Raw genomic sequence first — 25322 nt, forward strand, 5'->3', positions numbered from 1 at the left:
AACATTTCTCACTGTTTATGGCTCCTCCTGGATGAGATGATGAATTCCAGATGTTCAGTTTGTCCTGTGGTGAAAGTGAAGGGGGTTATAAAGACAATTTTTAGGAGTGAATAAAAAGAGGAAGGGTGAAAAGTCATGTAAGGATGCCTGAGAATGGGGGCAAAGCTCTTTTTAACAGTGATGCTTTCCAGAAATAAATACATTGTAAGATGAGGGTCGCTGGTGGCCAGTTGGAAATAGCTTATTGTAAAAACAAACTACCTATGAAAAGGTACATTGATACTGACTGACATGTTGATGTTAGATGTGACGTAAATTGCTAGTCTGACTGCAGAGACACTCTTCCTCTATTCATGATGCACCAGTGACATCACAGGTGACAGCGATGACTCAGAGGTGTCTCCCATTCAGTGACAGAGAAATCAGGGAAACCAGGGATGCCCTGCCCCCACCTTCAGCTACACGAGATGCATCATGGGTAATATGACTCAGTCCAGCTTGCCATGCCTGTGCAATGGAGCAAGACTCCACCCTGTCCTGTTGGTGTATTGGAGTGAGGTGTGTTTTCCGAGTATAACTGAAACATTAGCTGAGCTGTGACAAAAGAGATGATGGCTGATTTGGTCCCCAAGCGACAGACTGCAAATGAGATAAACTGTTGCAAAGACGACCCTAATTTTCAGTTGAACATGCACAGCAATAAACAGTGCTTTTAAAATGCAAATACATGCATACTCCAGTTGTGAAGTGGCAGCAGGTTCTGAAACAACTCCTCAAAATGCATTTTTTCATTTAGTACTGCTGCTTTTCTCTAATTGTGTTAATTGTTTTACTTTACTTCATTCAGCTTTTGTCCCACTGCAGTAGACGTGTGCATTTTTAATGTATAGGTTCATTTGTGAAGCTGCTTTTCTTTATTTCTGTCCCGTAAATTTAGTGCTTGCTTTGTCTGTATTTATTTTATTTCTGATTTTATTATTTGGATTTCCAAACTTACTGCACTTACTATCTTACTGAATGTATGACAGCTGCGGGAGAGCCTTAATGCCTCTAATGTATGCCATATTTTAAGATGTCGGAGGAGGCTACAGAGTGTATCTGTATGGATGTGCATGTTGGAATTACCATACATACTGCTAAAAGTCTTTGATTAAAAGTGTTTGGTAGTTATTCTGTTTTACTTTCCATTTCCTACTCACCATTATAAGGATGAGTGAACTTGAATTGCATCTAAAGCAGATTAGAGTGGAGTTAAATCTAATGTTAATTTAATCCAAGGGATTAATTTGTTGATGTAATACAAGCACTATGAATTGACTCCACTTAAAGACAAGATCATCCCAGCATTAAAGCAGTGACATAAATATACCCAGATCTCGTGCAGATGAATCCAACTCACAAAGACTAATGGACATGCCATCTTTTGTTACAGCATACAGTACATTTCATCCTAGTAGACTTAATTTCAGAACTAAATCTAATACATATGGGTGTCAGGTTTCAATGAGAGTACTTTCAGACCTTTGACAATAATTCTCGCTTAGCTGAGCTCAATGAGCACATTTGTGCGGTGCAAGGATCAACGCCATCAGTGGGGCTGCAGCATAGAATTAATTAGCAGCTCAATAGTGGAGCAACGGTAATTATCCAATCTCTTCGGACTGACTAAAGCAGGAGAAGAAGGCATTGTAATGATTCAAAATGTGCTCTGCCTCTGTGCCATACAGAGGTGATGATAAAATAGCATTATTGTATTTCAAACATTAATGGAATTATCATTTGTCACCGAAATGGCTCATGGGACAATGTGGTTGTAGATGAACTGGGCGGGGAATATTGATCAGTAACTAAAGTTGAGCGGAGGGTGAGGGGAGGGAAAAGGAGAGAGGCTATGGTTATCCATTGTTGATTATGAAGTACAATCTTGTTCCCTTTTGTTGTCAACACAGTGTTTTGCCGTAACAGCTAATGCATAGCAGAGTCTCCTGACTCTATAATCTTATGACTGCAGTAAAGGGTGCGCTGTGGAGCCAAAACAGCATGTTGAGGCTTGAATTTGTATTTCTGGAATTTGGGCTGAGCAAAAAGGCAGGCCAGGTAAAAGGCCTTTATTTATTTGTTTTTTAAAAAGCTACTGTAACACATCATCGTGTCATTGAATTTCACTGTGGGGATTGCTTGCAGGCTGGAAAACAAGAAAAAAAAAAAAAAGCTGCTATCATTGGAATAATACCACTGCAGTATACTGGACAAGAGCACAGGGTAGTGCTGGAGACTTTACGCAAGAACAGGCAAGGATTTTGCAATCCATTGGTTTTCCATTACTGAAGATGAGCCTTGACTTGTCAGACTAGTGGACTGATGTCTTCCATTAAAGCTCAGTTATTTTCCTCTCACTTTCAGCAGAGACCATCTTGACCTAACAGAAGATAAATATCGATTCAGTCAATTTGTTTTTACTTTGAAATACACTTATCCATGATGATGAAATGATAAAGGCACATACAGTATCAAAACAGCATTTCCCTATCATGGTTTAGGTTAAACCATGTAGATTTAAGCAATTATAATATGTCACATTTTATTACAAAGACACATTACAGGACTAGATTTTTATATACAGCCTAACAGATTTTCTCTAAATATTAGAAAATATTGGCTCAAAACACACATGGGGATACCGCTCCAGTTTGGCGGCTGACATATGAATCTGACTTTTCCCCTTCCTAAATCTCTTTCTCTTGGTTCAAAGAGAACAACAGCAGGGGGTGCCAGATATCAGAGGGCAGTTCTTTCATGAATATAGCCTTTTCATCAGGCCTTGCCCTTTACTTTCAACATTCAACAGTAGGTTTGCTGGGAATTGCACCACTGGCAATGGCTTCCTGTTGTAGCTCACAGCATTAGATTCCACGATTCATTCACAGAATCTCTTAAGGTGCTATAGACTTGTGGTGAGCATGAATGGAGCATACACTGCTTCAAGATGTTAAAAAGTAGCATTTTGATCCACTACACAAAGTAGTTGGACATGGTTGTTGGGACTCCTTTAAGATTTAATGTGTAATATGTAGGTAATCATTCAACATAAAATGAACTTTGAACCCCAAAGCCAATGACTGATTGACTGATTCTGCATGGAGAATAAATACCAATGAGTTAAAGGTGGTGTATACAATTCTAATGAAAGACACATATTTTTGTCTGTGTATGCTAAAAAATGTAGTGTTTGTACACAGGCCTGGCTCTGTAAATGGGGACCAAGCAAAGTGGGTTGGACTGATCGAGCAACCCAACACTATTCCAGCCAACCCAGCCATGATTTGTGTTTCAGGTAAAATTACATTACTTGCCCGTGTCCATTCAGCTCACTTTATAACTTGCCAATACAAGCTGTTGTTGCGATGTTAGTCAAGGTAGCAGAAGAGTTGTGAGTATTGCCCCCCCTATAAGTAAGGCTGTTTGGGGCTTTTAATTCTCCACGACACCATATACCTCACTGTGTGTAGTCACATAACACATTATTATAATTTACAATAACAGTGGCAGAGGAAGTACTCAGATCTTCTACTTAAGTAAAAGTACCTATACCACAATGTATAAGTACATTACAAGTAAAAGTCTACGTAAAAGTACAGAAGTATTAAAATCAAAATGTACAAAGTATCAAAAGTAAAAGTACTTGTATTGCCAATTATATATTATTATATTTTAGGTTATGGGATTATTAATACAGATCAACCAATGTGAAAGTAGCGGTCAGTGGAGCCAGTTTTGACTACTACCTTATATGGTAAAGAACCTCGGGGTTGGGCCCCTTCAAAGCCTCCCAATAATCTTGAGGGTTGTGAAAGGAAAGAAGAAAAAACAAAGTTCTGGTACAAAAATATAAAAATAAAGTTAATATTTGTGCCTTTTCTCTAATCTTTGCTGATTTGTAGTGACAATTTTACTTCTTTGGGATTGAAACAGTTATTTAAGTGAAACCCCCTTGGTAGGAAAAGAGAGGAAAAAGTCCCATCAGCATCTCAAACAGAGATAAAGGGAATCCAAACTCGATCAGCCACATGGTTTAATCTTTAATAAACTGTTTAAATGATCTTGTTTTTTTTAAAATAGGGCTAACATCTAACCCTTACCCTTGTCAACTCATAGCTGTCAGATAAATGTAGTGGAATAAAAACTACAATATTAACCTCTGAAATGTAGAAGTATAAAATAGCATAAAATGGAAATACGAAAGTACAAGTAACTCAAAATTGTAAAATAGAAAACAGTAGTTGAGTAAAAATACTTAGTTACTTTCCACCACTCTACATTTAAAGCATCCCTGTGTTCTTTCTTTAGTCAACACACAAACAGATTCAGTGTTTGTGTGTGTTATAGATAAATGATTCATGAATAAACTCCTCCAGTACCATGCTTCTGAAATAATTATCTAACTAATTACTGATACTGTAAATAATTCAGCAGAAATGCCCTCATACATCCTATGTCCTCATTTTTTTCAATATTGGAGCGGAGATGTAAACACAGTTCAAAGGACAAAATAGGAAACATTTCCAGATAATTCCTCAGAAAGCAGCCTAACCAGCGCACTTGGAAAAGAGGATTAGGTCTGCTGGCATGTAAGGGGAGAACAAGTTATTTATCCTTTTAATCTATTGCAGTTTAGGAACTTTAAGGGAAACAGAAAAGTTGCATTAGCATTTGAGTGAATTTTTGTGTAGGAGATCATAATCATGCTAAGAAAGCAGAGTAGCTTTTATTTTCCTAATAAAACACAGGTTGCACAGTTGCACTATAATGCAATCAGATGCAGTCAGAAAGATGGTGTTGCTGTTATTGTGTGCACACCTTGCCTCCACATGCTTCTGTGTAAATATCATAGGCACTGCGCCATTTTCGTGATTGCGCATGAAAATAAAACTATAAGGGAAGTTATGAAGCCTTAAAGCGACAGCACCTTTCTCTCTCACACACACTCACAAACACACACTATTCCTACAGGTAAGGAGGGGGGCCTAGATGGGAGGGGTCTTTGCTCCTGGTCGAGCCTGACAGTTCCGCACTATTGGCTGACAGCAGGGGCAGTCTTACCTGTACCTGTGTGAAGGAGTGCCATTCGTCATCGTCCGACTCCAAATCAGAATCGACTTTTCCTTCTTCCAGCAGCACGGAGAGGTAGAAGTCGGCCAGGGCGGCTGGAAAGTGAGCCAGCGACTGCAGAAGGACTTGGAGCATGGAACCTATAACGTCGTGGAGCGAGGAGCAAGTCAGCTCCTGGCTCCAAGGTGAGGAACATATTGCGCTTTTCCCCAACCCGCACCTTGATCGCCTCTCAGGTACTTTGGCTTGGACGGGAAAGTCAGAAATAGAAGCGCCACACAAATCCTCTTGTAAGTGAAAGGTGGAGGTGGAATGAGGAAGTGGCCCGTGCTGAGAAAGAATTCACAGCAATCTTGTTCAGATCAGTAGCAACCCCTGATCATTAGAAACTGTGTACATGGCTGACTGTTTTCTACTTCTAGTACGCGTTGCGTTCCCTGGGCTGATTCATGTTTTCTGTAGCCCAGAGGGTCATATACAGACAGTATACTGCTCACTCCACCGTAAAGTGCTTGGAATGATGTTCTCTTATGCTGTTTTATAGGGGAAATGTATTAGTATTAAAATATCTGCCTACAGTACAGATAAGCTATTACCAGTGCTCACCTGCAACTAAGAAGTAACTAAGTAAATTTACTCAACTTAAGTACAGTGTCTATAAATATATTAATTTGGCTTATATGTACAGAATATATTGTATTTTTATCCATTACATTTATTCAGCAGTTACTTTTTTGATCAGTGTATAAAACATTCAATATGATTCAATATAACAGGGACAGTGGGCATTCTGCATATTTTCACTTTTGATACTTTAAGTACATGTTGTTGCTTATACTTTTACTTAAGTAAAATGTAGAATGCAAGACTTGTGCTGTACAAGGAGAATTGTTATAGTGTAGTATTGCTATTTTGTTGCTATTGCAGTCAATTATTTGAATACTTCCACCACTGACTATTACATGTCATAACACATTTAAGACACAGTGTTAAGCTAATTTTTTAAGTGGTTGTAGTTAATAAGTCATTCTTTCAAAAGCTTACACAGTTAGGAGACATGATATTCATATTAAAATCATCATGTAGTTACTATATAGTAACTATTTGGAGCGGAGCAGGAGTCTTGTTTCATGCTTCATACTACACTCAAGATGCTTGCAGCCTACCAATCTCCTGCCTCTATTTGTCCATGCTCTCTCTGCCTGTCTCTGCTTGTACATGCATGTGACTTTCTAACTATGCGGGGTTTCCATTCATACTTGTTCTCTGCATGTGGTTAGAGCCTAAGTGTATGTGCTTTTGTGTCCTGCTGCCAGGTCTGGATGCCCCCTTGCATCAGTATGCGGTCTCGGAGTGGCATTTGTCGGGTCTGGATCTGCTCCAGCTGACCTCTCAGGACCTGGAAAAGTTGGGAATACATAAGATCGGACATCAGGAGCTCATACTGGAGGCTGTGGAGAAACTCTGCTCTCTGGTAAGCGGGAAGCGCGGTCATGTGTGTTTGTGTACAGTATGTGTCCATAGCAGTGCAATGTGTATCCAAGGCTGTGAGTGTTATGGAAGCTGTGCTCTGGGTTTTTTCTGAGCAGTCATCTTGTCTTGTTGTTGTGCTGTCATTGTTCTGATATTAGAGCACAGATGTGTATTTTTTTCACCATCACTCTGTTTTTAGACCCCGCTCTTGTTTGCACAATCTTTTGCAAATCCAGCCAGAATACACAACTGCTCTTATTGCCATACAAGTCCTGCTTCATTGAAGTACACTCAGCCTTTAACAACATGCAGCAAGTCTGAGTTCATCGCTTCACTTTGAGCTCCACTTTTATATCAAAATCCCCCAAGTCAAGCATATCATAGTAAACTAGCTCTAGCTAACATCAAAGGGCTAACCATGCTTCAACTGCAACCAAAGCAGATTTAGAATACAAAAGCTTATGTCAAATATTTTACATGCAAATCTCTAGGAAAGTTGGTAGTCTGCTGAAAAAAAAACTTCTGCCCCCCCCGTTGATTCTTTATCAAAGTTTTCATCCTGCTAATCTAATAAAATTTTCCTCCCTGTCCAATTCTGAGAGGGAGTTTTAGGACACCTAATAGCTGCGTTGGTGTGTATGTGTGTGTGTGGGGGTGATTGTGTGTTTGTTTCATTGGAAGGACTAATTGAGCAGGACAGTATCAGGCAACGTTCCAGCTCTGGTGGTGTAACAGTCTGTGAGCATCAGGCTAAAGCTCAGGCTGCTTGAAATGCTTGCTGTCCACAACGTAATACTGATTGAAATAGTCAGAGTTTAACCCAGAGTCTGAATGAATGAGTGTGTCTTTAGTAGAAGCTTCACATAAGTACACTCCTGTGAAATTGTTTAACATAAGACAAGATTAGAATTCATGCACAGATAAACTGTTGAAATGTGTACCTTGAGTACTGTGTGTGTGTGTGTGTGTGTGTGTGTGTGTGTGTGAATGTGTGTGCCTCTCTTCCTCTCTGTCTTGATGCCCCATGAAGTGCTAACACTGTACTCATTCATAAAACCAACCATCAGACGCTCACATGGAAGAGACCTAACATATTCAAGTACACAGTTACATAATTAGCAACTACAGTGTTGTGTTGATGGAGGGGTGTTCTGGCTGGTTGATAGCTATAACAATAAAACCTGAGCGATTCAAACCTCTTGACTACTGATGAGTGGGTCACGACAATGACCTGCTCCTTCTTCACTGGTTGTGAAGAGTCACGTCTCCCGCAGTGGGGCAGGAAACTGTGATGAGTGCTGTGATGTGTGGGAGAGAGAGGCTCTGTCCTGTTCTGTGGGGAACATTTATTTTATCCCTCGCTACTGTTTGATATGGTAGCTTTGGATGGCTTGTATTGTGTTGTACTGAGAGATGGTTCTCTCTACCCTAACTGATATAAAAGGGTGTGGACAAAATATTAGAACCGCCTCCAAAATGGTCATAAAGTTGAATCAACACCTCTCTAAAACAGTTCCAAAAAAATCTGAACGTTGTTTTGCAAGACTGTCTCATTAGACTACATAAGTTTGGTGCACCTAGGCCAATAACATAAAAAAACATATACTCTGATACAGGATTTTCTCTGATACAGGATTTTTTTTGTCTGCCTCTAGGTCATGACACTGTAATGTTGATCAAACTCTTTTTGTAAACTTTTAAGGAATTAGTAGTAAATGTAAAACTTTGATGACAGTCAGACCAGCAAGTTCTTAATTCATCATGCACAATTTTTACACCTCTCAAAATGGAATACATTCATATCAGAAGAGGAAACAACACTAATTTCTCCACCAACAGCAGACCACAATGCTATACAAGGAATACTGTATTTTGTGTAAGGAGCATGGCTTTTACTCAGCTTCCACTCTGTATTGACATTGACTTGCTCTTAATTCAATATACACCCAATTGCAATGCATATTGAAATGGCGTTAGGTGATGTTGCGATCACAGTATATGAAATGCGTCTAAAACATAAGCACAAACCCATGGGTTCTGTGGAGTGTTGAGGCAGTGTAGGTGGGAAGATGGGAAGTAATGCATTAAACATGACGGACTGATTATATATAGCACTGTGAGAGTATTTCAGGAGTGGAATAGACCTTTAATGTGTGTGTTTGGCATGTGTGTGCCCTCCAGACATATTGTATAGGTGGTGATAATCTACGCAGTCTGGCAGAGAGGCTGCGTGCCGTTGCCCACACCCTCCAGATGGGCATCCAGGGCCGCTGGCGCCTCAATAGCTACGATGGACGCAGCACCACCAAGCTGCATGCTGGCATTCTGCAGGTTGTAGTGGAGCTCATCACCTCTGCCAAAGGACTCTTCTCTTTGCTCAACAGGTTTGTAAAGAGGCAGTTATCTAACTGTTATGTATACAGTACTTGAAGTTCTATTTTATTCTACAGCTATTTTACTCAGAAAATGTTCTCTTCTGTGTCTTGTAAAAAATAGTTCTGGCTGTATTTTTTGTTGCTATAGGTTTTATGTATAGAGGATGGCTTTGGGTTATGATTTGGCGTATGTGCTGACCTGCTGTTTACATGTTGTCCCCTGTTAAGAAAGCTGACACCTGTTCCTTAAAAGTTCACCCCTCTATTTGCTCTCTTTTTGTTTTCTCTTTGTGTGACTTTCTAATATCCTTATCCTTATTTGTATTTTTCCTTTTAATTAGCAGTGTGAAATGAAATCATTGTGCCCACTTGCAGTAAGTCCTTCTATTCTCTAGACTTATTTGAAATACAATCCGTGTCTTTCAAGGTATCAGTTTTTCCAGCACAGTGGATACTCCACCTGCAAGAACATATTCACGTACTGCAGAGAGCTGGGAGACATTGTCCACAAGGTTGGTCGATTTAAGGTTATTAATATAAATTCCATTTATACTGTTATATCTGTCCATTACATGGCTGCCCTTTGCAGCAAACATGTTTCTCTGTTTTGCAAATTGAATGGCTGGTTTAGTACACTTTGCTGCCCACATGTACATAAAAACATGAGGTGATTTCTCTTAAGAGGAAGCACACATGCATAAACCATGTTTCTCGTGCAAACTAAACTTCCAAAGAAGAACTACAACCTGTTGTGTGGTCGGCTATTTCTTTTTAAAATCAACCCCTAAAAAGCAGCAAGAAAAACAGACGCTCCCTGTTCCTTGGCCTAGCTTGAGTAATGCATTCTTTATCTTTACATTCCTGGCATATTTGGAGGCGGCTGTACCTTGAAGAAGTTTAGGAAGAAAGCACTGGCAGAGAAGCTGGCTGGATTTTGTTTGCGTTCACTCATTCATGATAGTTTGAAAAGAATATATTCAAATCAGGATGAATGTAAAGTGAGTGAACAGTGTTCACAGGTAGCAGATGGGACAGGCCTGGATATGTAGGAGTGCCTAGGGGAAGGGGGGGGGGGGAATTAGGGAGGGAGGGAATAATGGTAAGCATAGGGGAAGGCAGAGAAAGAAGGAGGAGACTGAGAGAGGGATTGCACCACAATGGGGGAGTGCATGTCGCTGAATGAAGAGCAGAGAGCAACAGGCAGTGAGACTATTAACTCTGAAAGGACGCTGTAGAGACATTAGAGATAAATAGCCCGACAGAAGTGAAGCAGAAAAGAAGAAGACAACAAGAAGCTACAGAAACAGTGGCAGAATGAGAGATAATTAGAGTGCGGTAAGGAGACAGTCAGAGGTGCAGAGAAGCTGTGGGTGAAAGAGGAGGCTCTGTATTTAGAGGAGTTTATATATAGCCATCTACAGCCAGCTCTGGACGCCTGCCTGGCACGACAGGTACAGTTCTCACCTCTTTGATAGGTTAATTCTCCACAAGGGGCTTTGCTTCTTTTGCACTTAGCCTGCTTAAAATGGCTCAAGTCTACATTTATATATATCACAAAGTGGATTTTTTGCTTGTTGGTTATAATTTAAAGTTGTGGGGGTGGCGATGTAACCGTGGATAAGATGCATACTTTTGGTGTGAGAGACCCGGGTTCAATTCCCGTGGCACATCCTCCAATGTGTCCCTGAGCAAGACACTTAACTCCTAGTTGCTCCAGAGGCGTGCAACCTCTGATATATATATATATTTATATATACATATAAAATTGTAAGATGCTTTGGATAAAAGCGTCAGCTAAATGAATAAATGTAATTTAAAATAATTTTCTGTAGATTTTTTTTGGAATTCTCCATTTTCTTGAAGGGGTTGATAATAATGTTAGAGATCATTCAAACGACATTTGAGATCTATTACTTCCCATTTTTCCATTATCTATACTAACCATATCAGGTTGTTCTGAACCAGATTTAGCAGTTTTACATGTTTAGCCATTCACAAGAGTTAGAACAGGCCTAAAGGACATTGAGACTGTGAGAGAAAAAAGAGTTGCATTCTTTGTGTTGGTGAATAGTAACAGTAACATTTTTCTTATGGAGCAGAGCGGAAGGAAGTATGGATTTCAGAGAGTGAATGAGCTTGTTGACTCTGATAGGATGTTTTTGTCCACTGTGAAGCGAATCTGATTTTGGCCTGTTGAATGTTGTTTTCATTCATGGCACTGAGTGACTGATTAGAAAGTCAAAGCCTCCTAGACAGCTTTTGTTGTTGGTCCCTCTCAGAGATTGATCATCGGTTGGTAATGTCTGGCCATTGTTTGCTCTATTCCTGTTTTTGAACTTTGTGCGTGCTTGTGTGTTTGTGCATGCAGGTGTTTTAAAGGTAAGAATCATTGTCCATATACTGAAAGCATTTTGTCTATTGAGTTCGGAGTCATGTGAATATGTTTTTGCTGGGCTCACTTGACAAACTGGCTTTTCAGTGAAGTGAAAACTGTCTGGCTCATATTTGGACTTCCAATGTGAGTGTATAAGTTTTCAATTACCACATACTATCTAGTTCTATTCACAAAACCACATTGGAAATGGACTGGTTTATTGCATTATCTATAAAACCTGCACTACCAAGCAAGAGCGGTGTAGTTATTAATTTTTAAAAAACTTGGCAGGTGAGCGTAAAGGTCAGATTTGGACTGTGGAGAAGCCCTTATACCTGTTGAACGGACAAGAGAAAATGAGAAATCTCAGACACGTGTTCAGGCTTCATGTGTCAGTTCAACTGTCATCATAGCATTATTAACCTGCATTGCTTTTTGCTTTGCTTTGTGGAGGAACACATTGATTTACACACTTGTAGCATCTGCTGTGCCACTGACTCACATATGCTCATGTATGTGTCCCTAGGCCACAGCAATCACATTAGCAGTGTAGCATTTACTAATGCGTTCATACAAACTAGCATGATCATCATGACTTTCTAAAATGTGGCCCTTGCTGTGGTCATGCTCCCCTGTGATGTTTGGCGTGGCTTTGTCATCCTTTTCTGGAGAACTGCTTCCACAGAAGCTGCACCACATCCTTCACACCAAAGAAAGGATTCTTTTTTTTCCTGTTTGTCTGGGGGTTGTGTTTAAGCGCTTGTGTGTTTCTTCTCGCACCCTGAGGGCGATCAAGGTCAGTAGTCACCTGGTGTTGTTGGGATCCCACACTGGAGTTGTCAAGTCAGAGTTTCGCAGTATAGCACATGCTCAGTCACCTTTGATCCAGCTGAGCTGCAGGCAAAGTCCAGGAGTGAGAGACGGGGAGTAAAAAAGAGCGATGTGTGAACAGTGAACTTGGACATGAGAGCAAAAATGGATATCGGAGCATTACATTAAGGTATGTGAGTTTAATAGTGATTCTACAAAACGAAATGGTGAACATTTCTGTCTGAAAGTTTTGTTAATTTCAAGCTATTTTAATGATTAACTTACATTTGAAATGACAAATATATGACTAGTTCTGGCATTGTGGTTATGTGCTTTTCTTCGACCGGACAGATAAAAAAAGCATATTGTATTGTAAGCAACAGAATAAGCAATAAGCAATGATAGACATATCTCTGCTATTGGAAGACTTATTTAAAAGATAGAGGAAATAATAACAGGCTTGAATATAGATAGGAGAGAATATCAAGGGTACTGTACCCAAAAATGAACCCTACAAATTTCAAAAAGGCATCACCTGTGTGAGCTGTCAGAAGTGGATGACTATAACTTATTATTTATGGTGCTGAAAAAAAGAGCACGAGAGAAATCCAATGCTGCTAGGAGTGGTCAAAGGCAAGGATGAAAACATGGACAGGAAGGGGAGAGGAAAAGGGGTCATAAGATTTGGATGGAATGTGTGGTGCAGATGTAAAAGAGATCTAACTTAGTGATGTCTCTCAGTCTTTTTATAGCAAGTCTGTGACCTGGTGGCAAATAGAAACCATCTACTGGTGAAGTTCAAGTATGTAAACATACACGCAGACAGAACAAGACGGGGCTTGACTTGACAAGGCTTTTGATTTGTAAGGCTTTAATATATTGTATTTCTGTATGAAGTTGCAGATGACAACAAAAAGAAAGGAAAAGGCAGGAAATGTTCCTTTTAATTTGTTTTTATTCCAGCCTTTTTGTAAATGTGTGTCCATGCATGCCTGTGTTCATTCTTGTTGACTGCTTTTTTTCAGAATGTTACAACCACATGATAGGTTGTCTTTGTGTCCTAGACAACTATAGAGAGAACAGCTTTCAAACACAGAGTGCTGCTGTAAAGTTAGCTCACCGCCTGATCAAGCCACACACCAAGACCTTTCTTCGTAACCAAGTGAAGTAGATGCATGTTACAGTGCAGCGGAAGGCAATAAAATGAATGCTTTTCATCTTTAATGGCAAAGCTACAAATCACTGTTGCTAATATGTAACTACCATAACTATCATGAAGTGGAATGAAAGGTCAATCTTGAGTGTCTGTCTGTAGCTTGAACTTTTGTGCTGTTGCTGTGCTGTTTGCTGTTGCAAAACGTTCCATACAACGAAATTATTGTTTTTTCTTGATGCTACTGTGAGAATTGGTAGTTACTGTATGAGGGGCATCGTTTGGTACCACACTTGTTTGTGTCAGTAAAAGGCCAGAGCTGCATGTGTTTGAATGTTATGTTCTGTTTTAGTTGATGGAGAACTGAAAGTGGTTCATCTTTACAGTAACTGTACTGTTTGATGTGACAGATTAGAAATATTGTGTTGCAAAACTTGATGGGTTCCTTTAAAGATAGTAGCAGTTGCTTCCAAGTGACGCATTTTAGTTAATGTCTTATTGAGAGAGAAATCAATAGAAGGGCATGTGGGTGGAGCGTGAATGCTGCTCCTCTCCCCTCTCCTCTCCCCTGCTCTCCTCTCCTTGCGTCTCCTCTTCCTTTTCCTACTCATGTGTCTGCCTTTGCAATAAAACACTGTGGCGTCATCAATGGCATCATATGCTTCATAAGTATCACATGCTTTGTGTCTTCAAATAAATTGTATATGTACGTAACTTTAAACCTGATGCCAATGTGGTTATTTTGTGAGTACAATATATTTTTTTCATACTTGGATATTTTGGACATTCTTGATCTTTGTGAAATAGTCAATTCAGGTACAAAAATTCAGAATGTATGCTTGTGTTTGTGGTTGCAGGCATATGGATACAATGTCTCTTTGTGTCTAGTAGTCATCCTCACTGAGGAACCAGCACTGAGAAGTGTGGGTTTGTGCTCTGTGTTTTTTTCCACCACGCCCTCCTGACGTTACATCAGTTTCAGGGCAGAAGTGTACCTGTCACCTAACTCACACATATGTGTATCATTTCCTGTTTTGGCAGAGTTGAGAAGAAATATAGAACAGGTTGCACTGTTGTGGGGGAGCCTCCAGTGATTATAACTTGGCCTCCAAATACAACAGAAAGCAGATTTGTGGATATTGGTGTATTTTTACCTTATGTTAAAAAGCAATGGTGCGATGCTGGATAAAAAAAGAGGTGTTACTAATGAAGCGAAGGCAGAAGTGATGGTGTGTGGTAGGATGTGGCAACAAGATTTAAATCTCAGCTACTATTACTACTACTTCCACTACTAGTTCACACTTACAGCATGGATTTGGCCAATTTATAGGAGAGTTTCTGTCCTGGGTTTAAACCATTGTTTTAGCATTTGTAACACTTGTGAATCATGTCTGTATCTAGCTTACCCTTGCAGTCTTACCTTGCTTTACATCAGTTAAACAACATTGATTGTTATTAACCATGCTAGTGGCATGGCTCTGGGGTTAGCAGTTGCTCTGTTTGTCAGTCAGTCCACCACTTTGGTCCAGATATGGACTATTGGAGGGATTGCCATAATATTTTCTACAGACATTCATGGTCCCTAGAGGATGAAGCCCGCTGACTTTGATGATCCTTTGACTTTTCCTCCAGCCACCATTAGGTTTACATATGCAGTTTTCACTTAAATGTATCAACAACCATTAGATTGGATTGCTACAATATTGCTACAGCCATTTTGAAGCACTGTGAATTTTTTAATTTGTCCAACCCTTTGGTTTATGACCAGGTGTAGCCTACTTTGTGTTTAGTGCTAATTAGCAAATGTTAATATGCTAACACACTAAACTAAGATGGTGACTATGGTAAACATTAAATCCCTAAATATCAACATGTTAGCGTTGTTATAGTGATGTTACCATGCTGATGGTAGCTCAAAGCATCACTGTGACTTAGTACAGCCTCACAGAGCTGTTGGCATGGCTGTACTCTTAGTCTTGTTTTAAAACGCTTTCTTGTGATTGCTTTAAGTTACGTATTTGTATGCTTTATTCTGTTGCGAATAAAGCCCTGACTAGCTAACTAACTACCTAACTAACTTAGTCACTTTACAGCCAATGTGTCATGGCAAGACTAATTTGCTCAAGTAGGGATCAAGATAAAGATCGGAACATCTTTGAGTGTTTATACACAACCTTTAGTGGTTTGTTGTGGTATAAATGAACATATTGCAGGTTCTGCCTCTCTTAAGTATACACAGTCAAATGCCTGAGTGGAATAACAACACAAACTCAAACAAACACAAGGCAGACAAGTTGAACTGACCAACAATCATGACAGCAACCTCTCCCAGTCGTACCCCTCCCCACAGCCTTGTGTCATAGCCTTTAATTAGCACAGAAATCCAACTGTGTTCCTGTTGATCCCTTGTTACATTTCAAAGGGCTTAGTTTCCCCTTAGAATCCTTTATGTAACTTATCACATGATCAAGCCTTGCAAATTAGCTTAGGCAGTAATGGTATGTGGCATCTATTCAATAAATATCCTATGCTGGGTAAACATCTATCCTCTCTTTTAACCTTTCATCATCCTCCTTCATTCAAAGCCTCCCCCTCACTTCTCCAGCTCCCAGGCCAAATTATAGTAATGCCTCTAGGAGCATTGTCAACACCTTCCTCCCAACTGTAACTGTGACATTGACCACAGCAGAGAAGGTGAGAAGGTGAACTACTCGAGTTGACGAAGTTACGTTACACGCTGAAATACAACCGTGGTGTTTTGTCAGGACATGCAGTGACTGAGACCAGCGGTGAGAAAACTATAAATCGCTATGACATTAGAAGGTTACAAGCACCGATCAGGTAAAGCCACACTGAACACACCTTTTAGGGAGGAACGAGCGCCTCAGCTGTAAAGGAAAGAGATTTCTGGATTTATAAAACAAAACGAGAGCCGTTGTGACACAGCACCCGGCGCTATTATCGTTTTATCCTAATTAACTTGTTTTTATAATTGGTGGAAGCAGCTTCACGCAACAGCTGCGGCAGTCTCTCTACACTGTTTCGACCTGACCTTTCTTTTCTCTGTGAGATGGAGGAATTTAGCAAGTTGTGTGGCGCTGCATCAGGGCCCAAGCTGTTGTGCATGATTTATGCGTAAAATTCATCCAGCCAGAGGGTCCAATCACACAGACTCTGTGGACTTTCGGAGTGAGTCTGGGGTCATGTAAACTTGGTTAATATGTCTTTGTAGCAGGTGGGTCAACAATGAAGCTCCCCACTGTGCTGACAGTCTAGCTCCGCCCCCGGTGTGAACCTTTAGATTAAGTGGACATTACACACCAGTAAAGGGATTGCCCGCTTGCTAGAAGAACATGTGTTATGTTTTATATCTTTCTAGATTTTTTTAGATATATAAGTGAAAGTACTGCTACAATAAAAGCGAGTAAAATACCAGTAAAGGTCTGGAGTGATGCCCCTCTTGCCTCTGGATACCTTTGGCCTTTCACTTCCTGACTCATGCTGTGAAGAGGAAATAGGACATGAGATTTGAATCAGATTGTCCCATTTCCACAAATCAATCAATCAGCATTACATATGCAGCTGTGCTTAGCGTCATGTTGGTGCTCTGTTTTGTGAAACTTTTTAGATGGAACTCACAGAACTCGGGTTCTATTTTTGCTTTTAATCCTGAGTTGTTCTTATTGTTTTATTAAACCCGAAAATTTTAATAAAATAAAATAATAATACATGCCATGTTGTTTCACTCATCCAACAGGATACCACAGTCTATGAAAAGGAAAAGGACATCATCTCTGTGGTAAGTGTGCTAAGTATTAATATATTTTTCCATTTGAGTTGTTTTTCCTTTTTATTTTATTAATCACTGAATGAGATATGGTTTGTTTAATCCTCTAGTGCCGTCAGTTGTTGGTGGTGTGTGATGAGATCCTGAATTCCAGCCCTGAGCCACTTCTTACCCACACCGCTCAGCTTGAGAGTGTCGACCTGGTGCCTGTGTCTCCTGGGGATCAGCTGGTAAAGATTTCTGCCTCTTAATAACTCATTTGCCATTATTAAATGTAGAAAGCAATGTGAATTATTTTTTCTGTTGACACAAAAGCTTTGAATAAGAGTGATAGGAAAATGTTTTAGAAACTATAAACCAACATCAAGATTAAAGGGTAACTTTGGTATTTTCAACCTGGACCCTACTAATACTAATTTGCTTGTTTTTGCCACTGTCAGGTTCAGATTGTTATTATAGGTGTCTGACAACTTTGTTGAAAGGATCCCTACAGAGATAGATAATTTTTCTTTAAAGTACAGCCTTTTTGTTTAACCACAAACAATCACTATATCACTCTCGTCAAAGCTACCAGAGTCCATTAACAAAAAAAGTAATTTTACCTAGCAGAACTTTTAAAGGATTAAAAACACAAATGTCACATTGTAACTTAAACTAACCAATTGAGGTAACGGTAGGACCTCGCTCAAAACTGGACCAATTAAAAACATTTTGTCCCAATTAGTCACATCACATCATTAGACACAAAAAATGGGAAAATAAGGTCCAGGTTGAAAATTTCAAAGTTAGCCTTTAAGTGTTTCTTTCATTCAGTTATTGTTCACTTCATACAGTGTATGCCATCCGCCCTGTTTAATCATCATCAGCTCTTTCTGAAGAGTTCTGCTTCTTCTTTACTTTCCTGGCCACATCTGAATTTTTTTTTTTTATCATCTTACCATCTCATTATTACCATTGTTTTAAAACTTTATCATCGTTTTATCATCATCAGTTTCCTGACAATAAACTCTTATTCTGTGTCTTATTTCCTTTTCAGTATTTATTTTCTGCCTTCGTCATTTGCCTGGAGTTTTCCATCATCATTTGGTTCCACTCATCACTTCTTTCATCTTACTCAAGGTTCTTCCTGTCCAGTTCTAATCTTTTCATTCTCTCCAAAAACTTGTCTCACGTCTAGTTGTTCATAAACAGCTTTCTGTTCCTGCCTGTTCTCTTCCATTAATGTCTTAGCCTTCAGTTGGCACATTGAATACAACAATTATAGCTCTCTTCTTTGCCTGTACGTACATCATCTAGTGTCCTTTTCATTTATTTCTTAGGAGTGATTTTGTTTAAATGTTCCCCCTTTGTGTACTCAGCCCATTAGGTAAAAATCTCTCATGTTGGAAGAGCAGTCCCGTTTCCTTGTCAGCTTGTCCCCAGACAAGGGTTGTGTTGTTTCCATGGACACCTAATTGTGTTTGTCCCTAGGGTGTAAAGGGAGTGGGATTAGCTAAACTCTTTGGGGGTAATTCCTCACAATTTTCTACAGTGGAACAGGATAATTTTTACAAATGTCCTCCACAACTAGCAACAAAGCCTGATTATCCTCGGCTGACAGAGAGAAATTGATTGGAGCGCATCACCAATAATGAGGTCTGCCTTCTAAATAAGTAATGGGAACTAAAGACAGAAAGAAAGGGAAGTGAGCGGCAGGAATAATTATAATTCACATGCACCGAATGTACGTGACATAAACACATGCTCAATTCATCAAGTAAATGTGAATCTAAAAGTAAAAGCTAGCTTTTTCCTCTTTCATATCCCTCAAATTTAAATTTATTCTGGTCACAAACGAGAAGGTGGCGATAAAGAGAAGATATGCAAAATAATCTTTTAGGCTGTCTAAATGCATGATTTGTACATGCAGTTTAAATCACAGGAAGTGATGGTTTTTATGTTTTCATGATTTTCATAAAAGCCTTTTGTTTGGTCTTAAAAGAAAAATAACCGGGTTGTTAGCATAAGTGATGAATAGCTTACTACATTATATGGTTGTGAAGTTATGTCTAGGAATTGTAGTGACAAAACCCTGCAGAGCATTGCCAAAGATGTCAAAAATGCAATAAAAAGTATAATTACCATATTTACACCTTACATTAATGCCCTATTTAGCATTTTAAGCTCTAAATACATTTAGATAATTGGTTATAATTCACTATAATGTAGTTGTACCAGCTATAAGGATGTATTGATCATGTGATCTGGGCTTTCTGGGGTGTGATTAGTTGGCTCTGCCCATGCCCCATTATGACTTAAAATAATCGATCAAGGCAGGCTGACTGGTAACTACAGGCTGAACCATCAATACATCTGGAGACAGACATCAATATCTCCACAGACTCCAACAGTGATGACAGTAACAAGATAGTGCTATGTTTGAGTCCATTATGGTGAATCATTTTGTCTCACTGAAAATGTGCTACAGGTTTATCAGTCTGATATGTGTCAGTCTGAGTGTGTCTAACACGTTGTTTCTCTCTCTCTCTCTTAGGGGATTGAGATAACGTCCACTGGCTCCAGTAACCACTACGTGACCGGAACTGCTGCTGAGGTCAGACTCTGTCATTTCTTTTCCTGCTTTCACTGTTGACTCAGCCCAAAAACCACACAGGGTTAACTATCCCTGCCATTTCAGTGCTGTTGACCAATCCTCTGAAGAGCAGCGTGACTGAAACCTCTGCCCCTCTTGAATTTCAGACCAAAAGGTTAACTTCATCTACAGTTTGTCTCCATGCAAGAGCCCCGTGAAAAGAGCGTTACATCCAAAAGTGCCTTTTAATATTTCATTTCTTTACCGCTTCTGTCTCTGACATGTTAGGAGTGTAACAGGCAACAAGCTGTGACTCTGTGACTCTTGTCTGTCACATAATATAACACATATATAACACTTTTACACTGATTTTTTGCTTTTCCTATTGGAAGGTTTAGATCTGCTGAACACATATATTGCTCTTGTCTCTCTGAGTGTCTCATCTAGATTGAATTGGAAGTATATTCTCATTTGCAAAGAGCAAAAATAACAAAGAAGAATGGTTCAGTTTTCTTTTTTGTTTTTCTTTTAAAAAAAAACAACTCTGCCATGTTTTTTCTATGTTCTTCTATGTCGTTTAGTGTTTGCTTTCAGTGGCGGGAGAATCGGTTAACAATGATGTCTTTTTCTATGACTTCTGCACAGCTGAAGTTTAAAATTTTAATTTATATTAATTAATTATGGAAGCATGAGCTCTGGACATGGCAGAAATCCCCCTGGAAGTGCTTTTGTGTGACACAGTATTTTTAGCTGTTGGCTTATCTTTTTTTATTGCTTCACTGCCTTGAAATTGAAACCAAACAGAGTCCATGTGCTGCCATACTTTGTATTTATAAATATCTACTCCAGGCTGTTGACCGAAAACTTCTTGTAAACAGATCAGTACATGACACATCATGGCTAAAAATGTATATGTATGTATTATGTATGTTTTATTTGCAATTGTCGTGTGCCATGTTTTTTAAAATTATAATTAAGAAGGTATTTGTCCATTTTCCTTTACATATATAGCGTACATATTTTTCTGTAAATTTGAGATAAAATGCACAACAGTATACTCTTCTTTCTTGTTTTCATCCATTTATAAGCCATATGTGACAATCAGACTGGTTAAACTGGACAGAACCACAGGGAAATCTCATTCCTAGGATTTATTCAATTAAAAGTAGTGAAATGCCTTAGTATGTTGATTTTGTCAACTTTACTTTCAATAGATTTGGCTTTTTTGGAAAACAAAATCCCATTGAAGGAGCAGAGATGGATGATTTTCTGAGAAAGCCAAAGATCACTTGGATCAGGGGACTTATAAATAAACTTGGCAGCGATAGAGGAGTGTTTATCAACTAGCTTGTAAAGCGGACTTTTAAAATTAGTGCATCGGAAGGTCTCCTGTGGGACTGAAAGATGGAGATGTTATTTCTCCATGATGTCAACAACAAAGTATCCTTGACTCCCCTGCTACTGCAGTTACATCACTATGGCTGACTGCTAATAAGAGCGTGACCACTGCCCACAAACACACACACACACACACACACACACACACACACACACACAGTACAGCACAGCCTGTGTGCAGGAGCTTTGTACTGCCTTGCACAAAGAAATCTCCCATATATTTATAAAAATCAACCTGGGTACTAGTCTTTTGACCTGGGTTCCTGTAATGTCTCCACAAGGTTGTCACTTTTATACCACATTTCCTCAGGAATTTTACAAGTCAGATTTTGCCCTACCATGGTGGGTGTTTCTTTTAACACAAGTTGTATTGAGTGATTTTAGAAAAGGATTTTCACAAGTGTGATGAAGTTTTCTTGATTTGTGAGGTATTTAATTCACTGCATAACCCAAAAATCGACATTTACATCATGTTATTTCCAGTTAGTTTACCTATTTGATTTTTTTTTCCAGAAAATGTACTTTGTGCAAGTTGCCCACTACAACATCAATTTAATTATTTATTTTATCGGTAAAAGACACTTTGTTTGTCAAATATGATAAACTGCCAGATCATAGGAATAACTACTAATGTAATGTAATTTAAATTTTTTAATTAAAATTAAAAGCTGTAGTACTAAAACCCTGAATCTCAACTTGCTAACTCTTTTCAAGTCACAGTGGATAATAGCATCATTTGTCCCTAAATTTAGTTAGTCTGAACAATGTTCACCTGGGTTTTATTTATTACCAGTTCTTATTTATGTTTGTATCTCCTTTTCTAGCCTTTGGCTGATGCCAGTGTGAAGATCTTGGCTGGTGATGAAGTGATTCAAGTCAACGACCAGATAGTGGTGTGTGTTACAGTATATACATACTATGTGTACACAAGCCTGTGTGTATGTTGCACTGTATATATGTGGTCCTCAGTCTTTGGCTTTATGGCAGTATTGCTCCAAAGTAACTAAGACAATCCTCTGTACATTTACTGTTCCTGCAAAGTGTTTCAGTTTCTGAAACAATAACCGATTATCTGTTTTGCTGCGTCAGGTGGGCTGGAGCAAAGCTAACCTTGTGAAGAAGTTGCGGGAAAATCCCAGTGGAGTGACTTTGGTCCTGAAGAAGATTCCTGGATCAGTGCGACGCAGAGAGCCAGTCCAGATCTCCTACACACAGGTGAGGGATTATTAAAGTCTTCCTCTACTCACCTCCTCACTCCATCAACTGTGTCAACTTCAACAACAAATGAAAAATTTGAATATACTGTATACACATTTCAGATTTACAAAGAAAACTGTCTGCACATGACTTGACTTGCTGCCAAGAAGCTAGCTGCTTTCCACTGTGGACACTCAATAAGCTTTTGACCTGCAAAAATCTGTGCACATCATCACTGTATACCAGTATACCAAGTAACACCTGATAGGCCCACACAGGGCTTGTACTTTGCCTCAGAAGCTTGTGGGCTTCAGAGCTTAATTTGGAAACTATTTAATTGTTTGTGAAGACATTAGAAGAAACCCCAAGCCAACAGCGTTATTGTTGCACACATGCAATTTTGATCTTCTAACTCTTAGTCTCAGTTTAGGATAATTACATCCAGGGGTGAAACATCAAATCATCCTTTTACACATGGGAACTTGACAAGAATCCCCTCTTCGATTTCTGTTTAACATCACTTGGGATCCGTTTCCATAAACACTTACAATCTCCCAGTAGTTGCTATGCCGACTATTGTTTGTCTTTGAACTGCACAATAAATTATCAAGACAAGCACACACACTCTGTGGCTTTCACACCCAGTTGTGACCATTACCATGTTGATCTCAGAGCTGTGAACCAGCTGTTGGAATCGTGTCCTTTTCAAACCTCTTTTTAGCAGGAGTCTCCCAGACTGTGTGTGTGTGTGTGGGGGGGGGGGGGTTGCCTGTGTTGTTGTTGTCTAATCTCCTAAACCATATAGAGAGTGCAGATGGAGATGAGAATGCTCTCATTACAATCCAAATGACATCCGCCTTCTAACCCCTCCACTGACCCACTCAATAACACACACACACACACACACACAGACACACAAAGTTCAGTGTGCACACTCACATCCTTTTATTTCTGACTCTTTTCAGGAGGAGGAAAAAAAAGAAGAGAGGTTAGAGGAAGAAGAGGAGAAGGACAACGAAGGGAATCCAAGGTCCTCCATATTTGATAGGGTTGCAGCTTCTGTCAGGTCCCTGTCTTTTAGGTGAGAACTTTGTCTCTATTAATTAGCTGTTCCTTTTTTTAATTGTGGGTGTATTTGGTCATTGTGGGCAATACTGTTTTTTTGCATCAATATATCTATCTGTCTAATCTGTATTCTATAGGAAGATATATTGAAATTGTGATGTGAAGTTACATATACAGTGATACATGATTACTGTATATTATCAAACTTCGCAAAAGAACATTTCCAAACGTATAAATCCTTTAGAAGAAACCCCAGCATTATTGCTACACACAGTTTAAGCCAAAGGATCCTGAACCTTCCCTTTACAAGAATTCCCTCTTCTCTGACGTTTAGGTGAGAGTGTAAATGAACTTTCATGCTAAATTAGTTTTATTTTTTAAATAATATCATTCTTGCTCATCCAGCAAAATACATTTATCTACCATAATTACAAATAAATGTGTGTAAATGAAAGGTACCGTGAGGTATTTTCTTCTGTGAGTCCCCATTTTTGTGCACATGTGCACAAGTGACATGATGCACATTCCTGCCAATGGTTCCACTCACCAACAGGTGGCAGTAATGTACCAAGAAATGTAGTTGCAGGTTGAAGACTATTCCTTATAAGAAGATCCTCTGCACTTGCATCTCCCATCTCAAATACATTCGGGTTTTTGATATGAAAAGTAAATGTTTTAATTTCCCAACTAACCAATAAAAAAAGATTAGCTGACCTGTCGGAACTTGCAACTGTTCTCCTGTCAGCTAGAAGTATGATAGCTCTTTGTCTCAGAGCAGGTTGGACCTAAGTTCGGTTCACTAAACGACCTACTAACTACTACTAAGTATTTACTCAATAGAGCTGAACCTCCCATGAACTATTTTGACCTTGTTAATCTGCCAGGACCTGGTAGGTTTGCGATGAGGTCACACTTTAAATGCCACAAATTCCACTATGCACACCCACAACCCATGACTGACTGGAAATGAGGGAAAGGAGATGAGGAGGAAGATGAATAGATGGAGGGAGTTTTCAAGAAATGAAGAAAGATACCAACATGGGGAAAAAAAACAAGATATTATAATCCTGTCATATCCTGATACACTACAACATTTTTAAAGGAAAAAGAAAATATAAACTTACAACTACTAGCATATAGAGGCATATTTCACATCTTTAGAAGACAAAACAAGTTTACACAGTTACATTTCATAGCAGTACGTCTTTTTGTGAAAGACCTTGTCGCCACTTCTGTTTGCTTACTGTTGGTTGGCATGTAAATGAAATGCTTTTTAGCAGCTGGATCTCAAACCTCAGACTTTACAGCCTCTCAGAAGCATCTGAATGCATCCTCAGTGAGTTGTTTTAATTGGTGTTGTGATCAGTTTGTTTGTGTTTTCCATTACAGAAGGGCCGTTCAAGAGACAGGGGTACATGAACAGCCTATGGGGCAGGAGGAATCAGACTTGCCCTCTGACAAGGAGCTGGAGGGGACTCTGACTCTCACTTCATATCAAAACCAACTGTCCCCTCTGTCAGCCTCAGGTAAGAAAACACAGAGGGAACTTGGCAAGATGTTGTCTTTCTTCCTCAATATGTTGAAACTTTGAAAGTATCTTGTTTCAGGTTTTTAAGCACGATATTGGATTGAAAATAAAGCAGAGTGGGTTTTGCAGAGACAGATGGTTTTTGTTAAAGAGATATGAAAGAATAACTACAACTTAAGCCCTCCAAATATATTTTTTGAGAAGAAATGTTAAAAATTCTCATTAATGTAAAGAAGAAAATCCTTTATACCCTGTCTGCAGGTAATAATAACAAAGCCTTAATTACATTTGCTACACTAAGGCATTTTGAAATAGACCTATCGCCCTGAGATAGTAAGCAGTGTCTATTTTTATTATCTTTCCATAACCTGTGTAGGAAAGGAATCTTCAGTGCTTTAGCCTCAGATTGTGAGCCTGATCCTCTACTTTATTCACTTGTTTGTCTTTATTAAAAGAACAAATTTTTGGGGGTGGAAATGTT

At 39.2% G+C, this 25322-nt stretch overlaps 1 protein-coding gene and 1 long non-coding RNA gene across 2 annotated transcripts in view; one reads left to right on the top strand and one right to left on the bottom strand.

Moving 5' to 3' along the window:
• On the bottom strand, nucleotides 1–5234 carry LOC119910520. The gene is made up of 2 exons (XR_005445637.1): nucleotides 5101–5234; nucleotides 1–2419 (listed from the first exon to the last, which is right to left on the bottom strand). It is a non-coding gene; the product is annotated as an uncharacterized LOC119910520 (long non-coding RNA).
• Nucleotides 5064–25322, top strand: part of cnksr1 (connector enhancer of kinase suppressor of Ras 1) — a 26954-nt gene continuing 6695 nt past the window's right edge. Inside the window, exons 1-11 of the mRNA XM_038729167.1 lie at nucleotides 5064–5294; nucleotides 6426–6583; nucleotides 8764–8966; nucleotides 9385–9469; nucleotides 17052–17093; nucleotides 17192–17311; nucleotides 19615–19674; nucleotides 21876–21944; nucleotides 22141–22266; nucleotides 23214–23329; nucleotides 24703–24839. Coding sequence (XP_038585095.1) covers nucleotides 5243–5294; nucleotides 6426–6583; nucleotides 8764–8966; nucleotides 9385–9469; nucleotides 17052–17093; nucleotides 17192–17311; nucleotides 19615–19674; nucleotides 21876–21944; nucleotides 22141–22266; nucleotides 23214–23329; nucleotides 24703–24839 — 1168 coding nt within the window. The 5' untranslated portion in view covers nucleotides 5064–5242. The remainder of the gene's footprint in view (nucleotides 5295–6425; nucleotides 6584–8763; nucleotides 8967–9384; nucleotides 9470–17051; nucleotides 17094–17191; nucleotides 17312–19614; nucleotides 19675–21875; nucleotides 21945–22140; nucleotides 22267–23213; nucleotides 23330–24702; nucleotides 24840–25322) is intronic.

The sequence above is a fragment of the Micropterus salmoides genome, unplaced genomic scaffold (assembly GCF_014851395.1).
Source record: "Micropterus salmoides isolate LMB-PRFRI ecotype aquatic unplaced genomic scaffold, ASM1485139v1 Ms_hic_scaffold_19, whole genome shotgun sequence".
In the NCBI taxonomy this organism is placed as follows: Eukaryota; Metazoa; Chordata; class Actinopteri; order Centrarchiformes; family Centrarchidae; genus Micropterus; species Micropterus salmoides.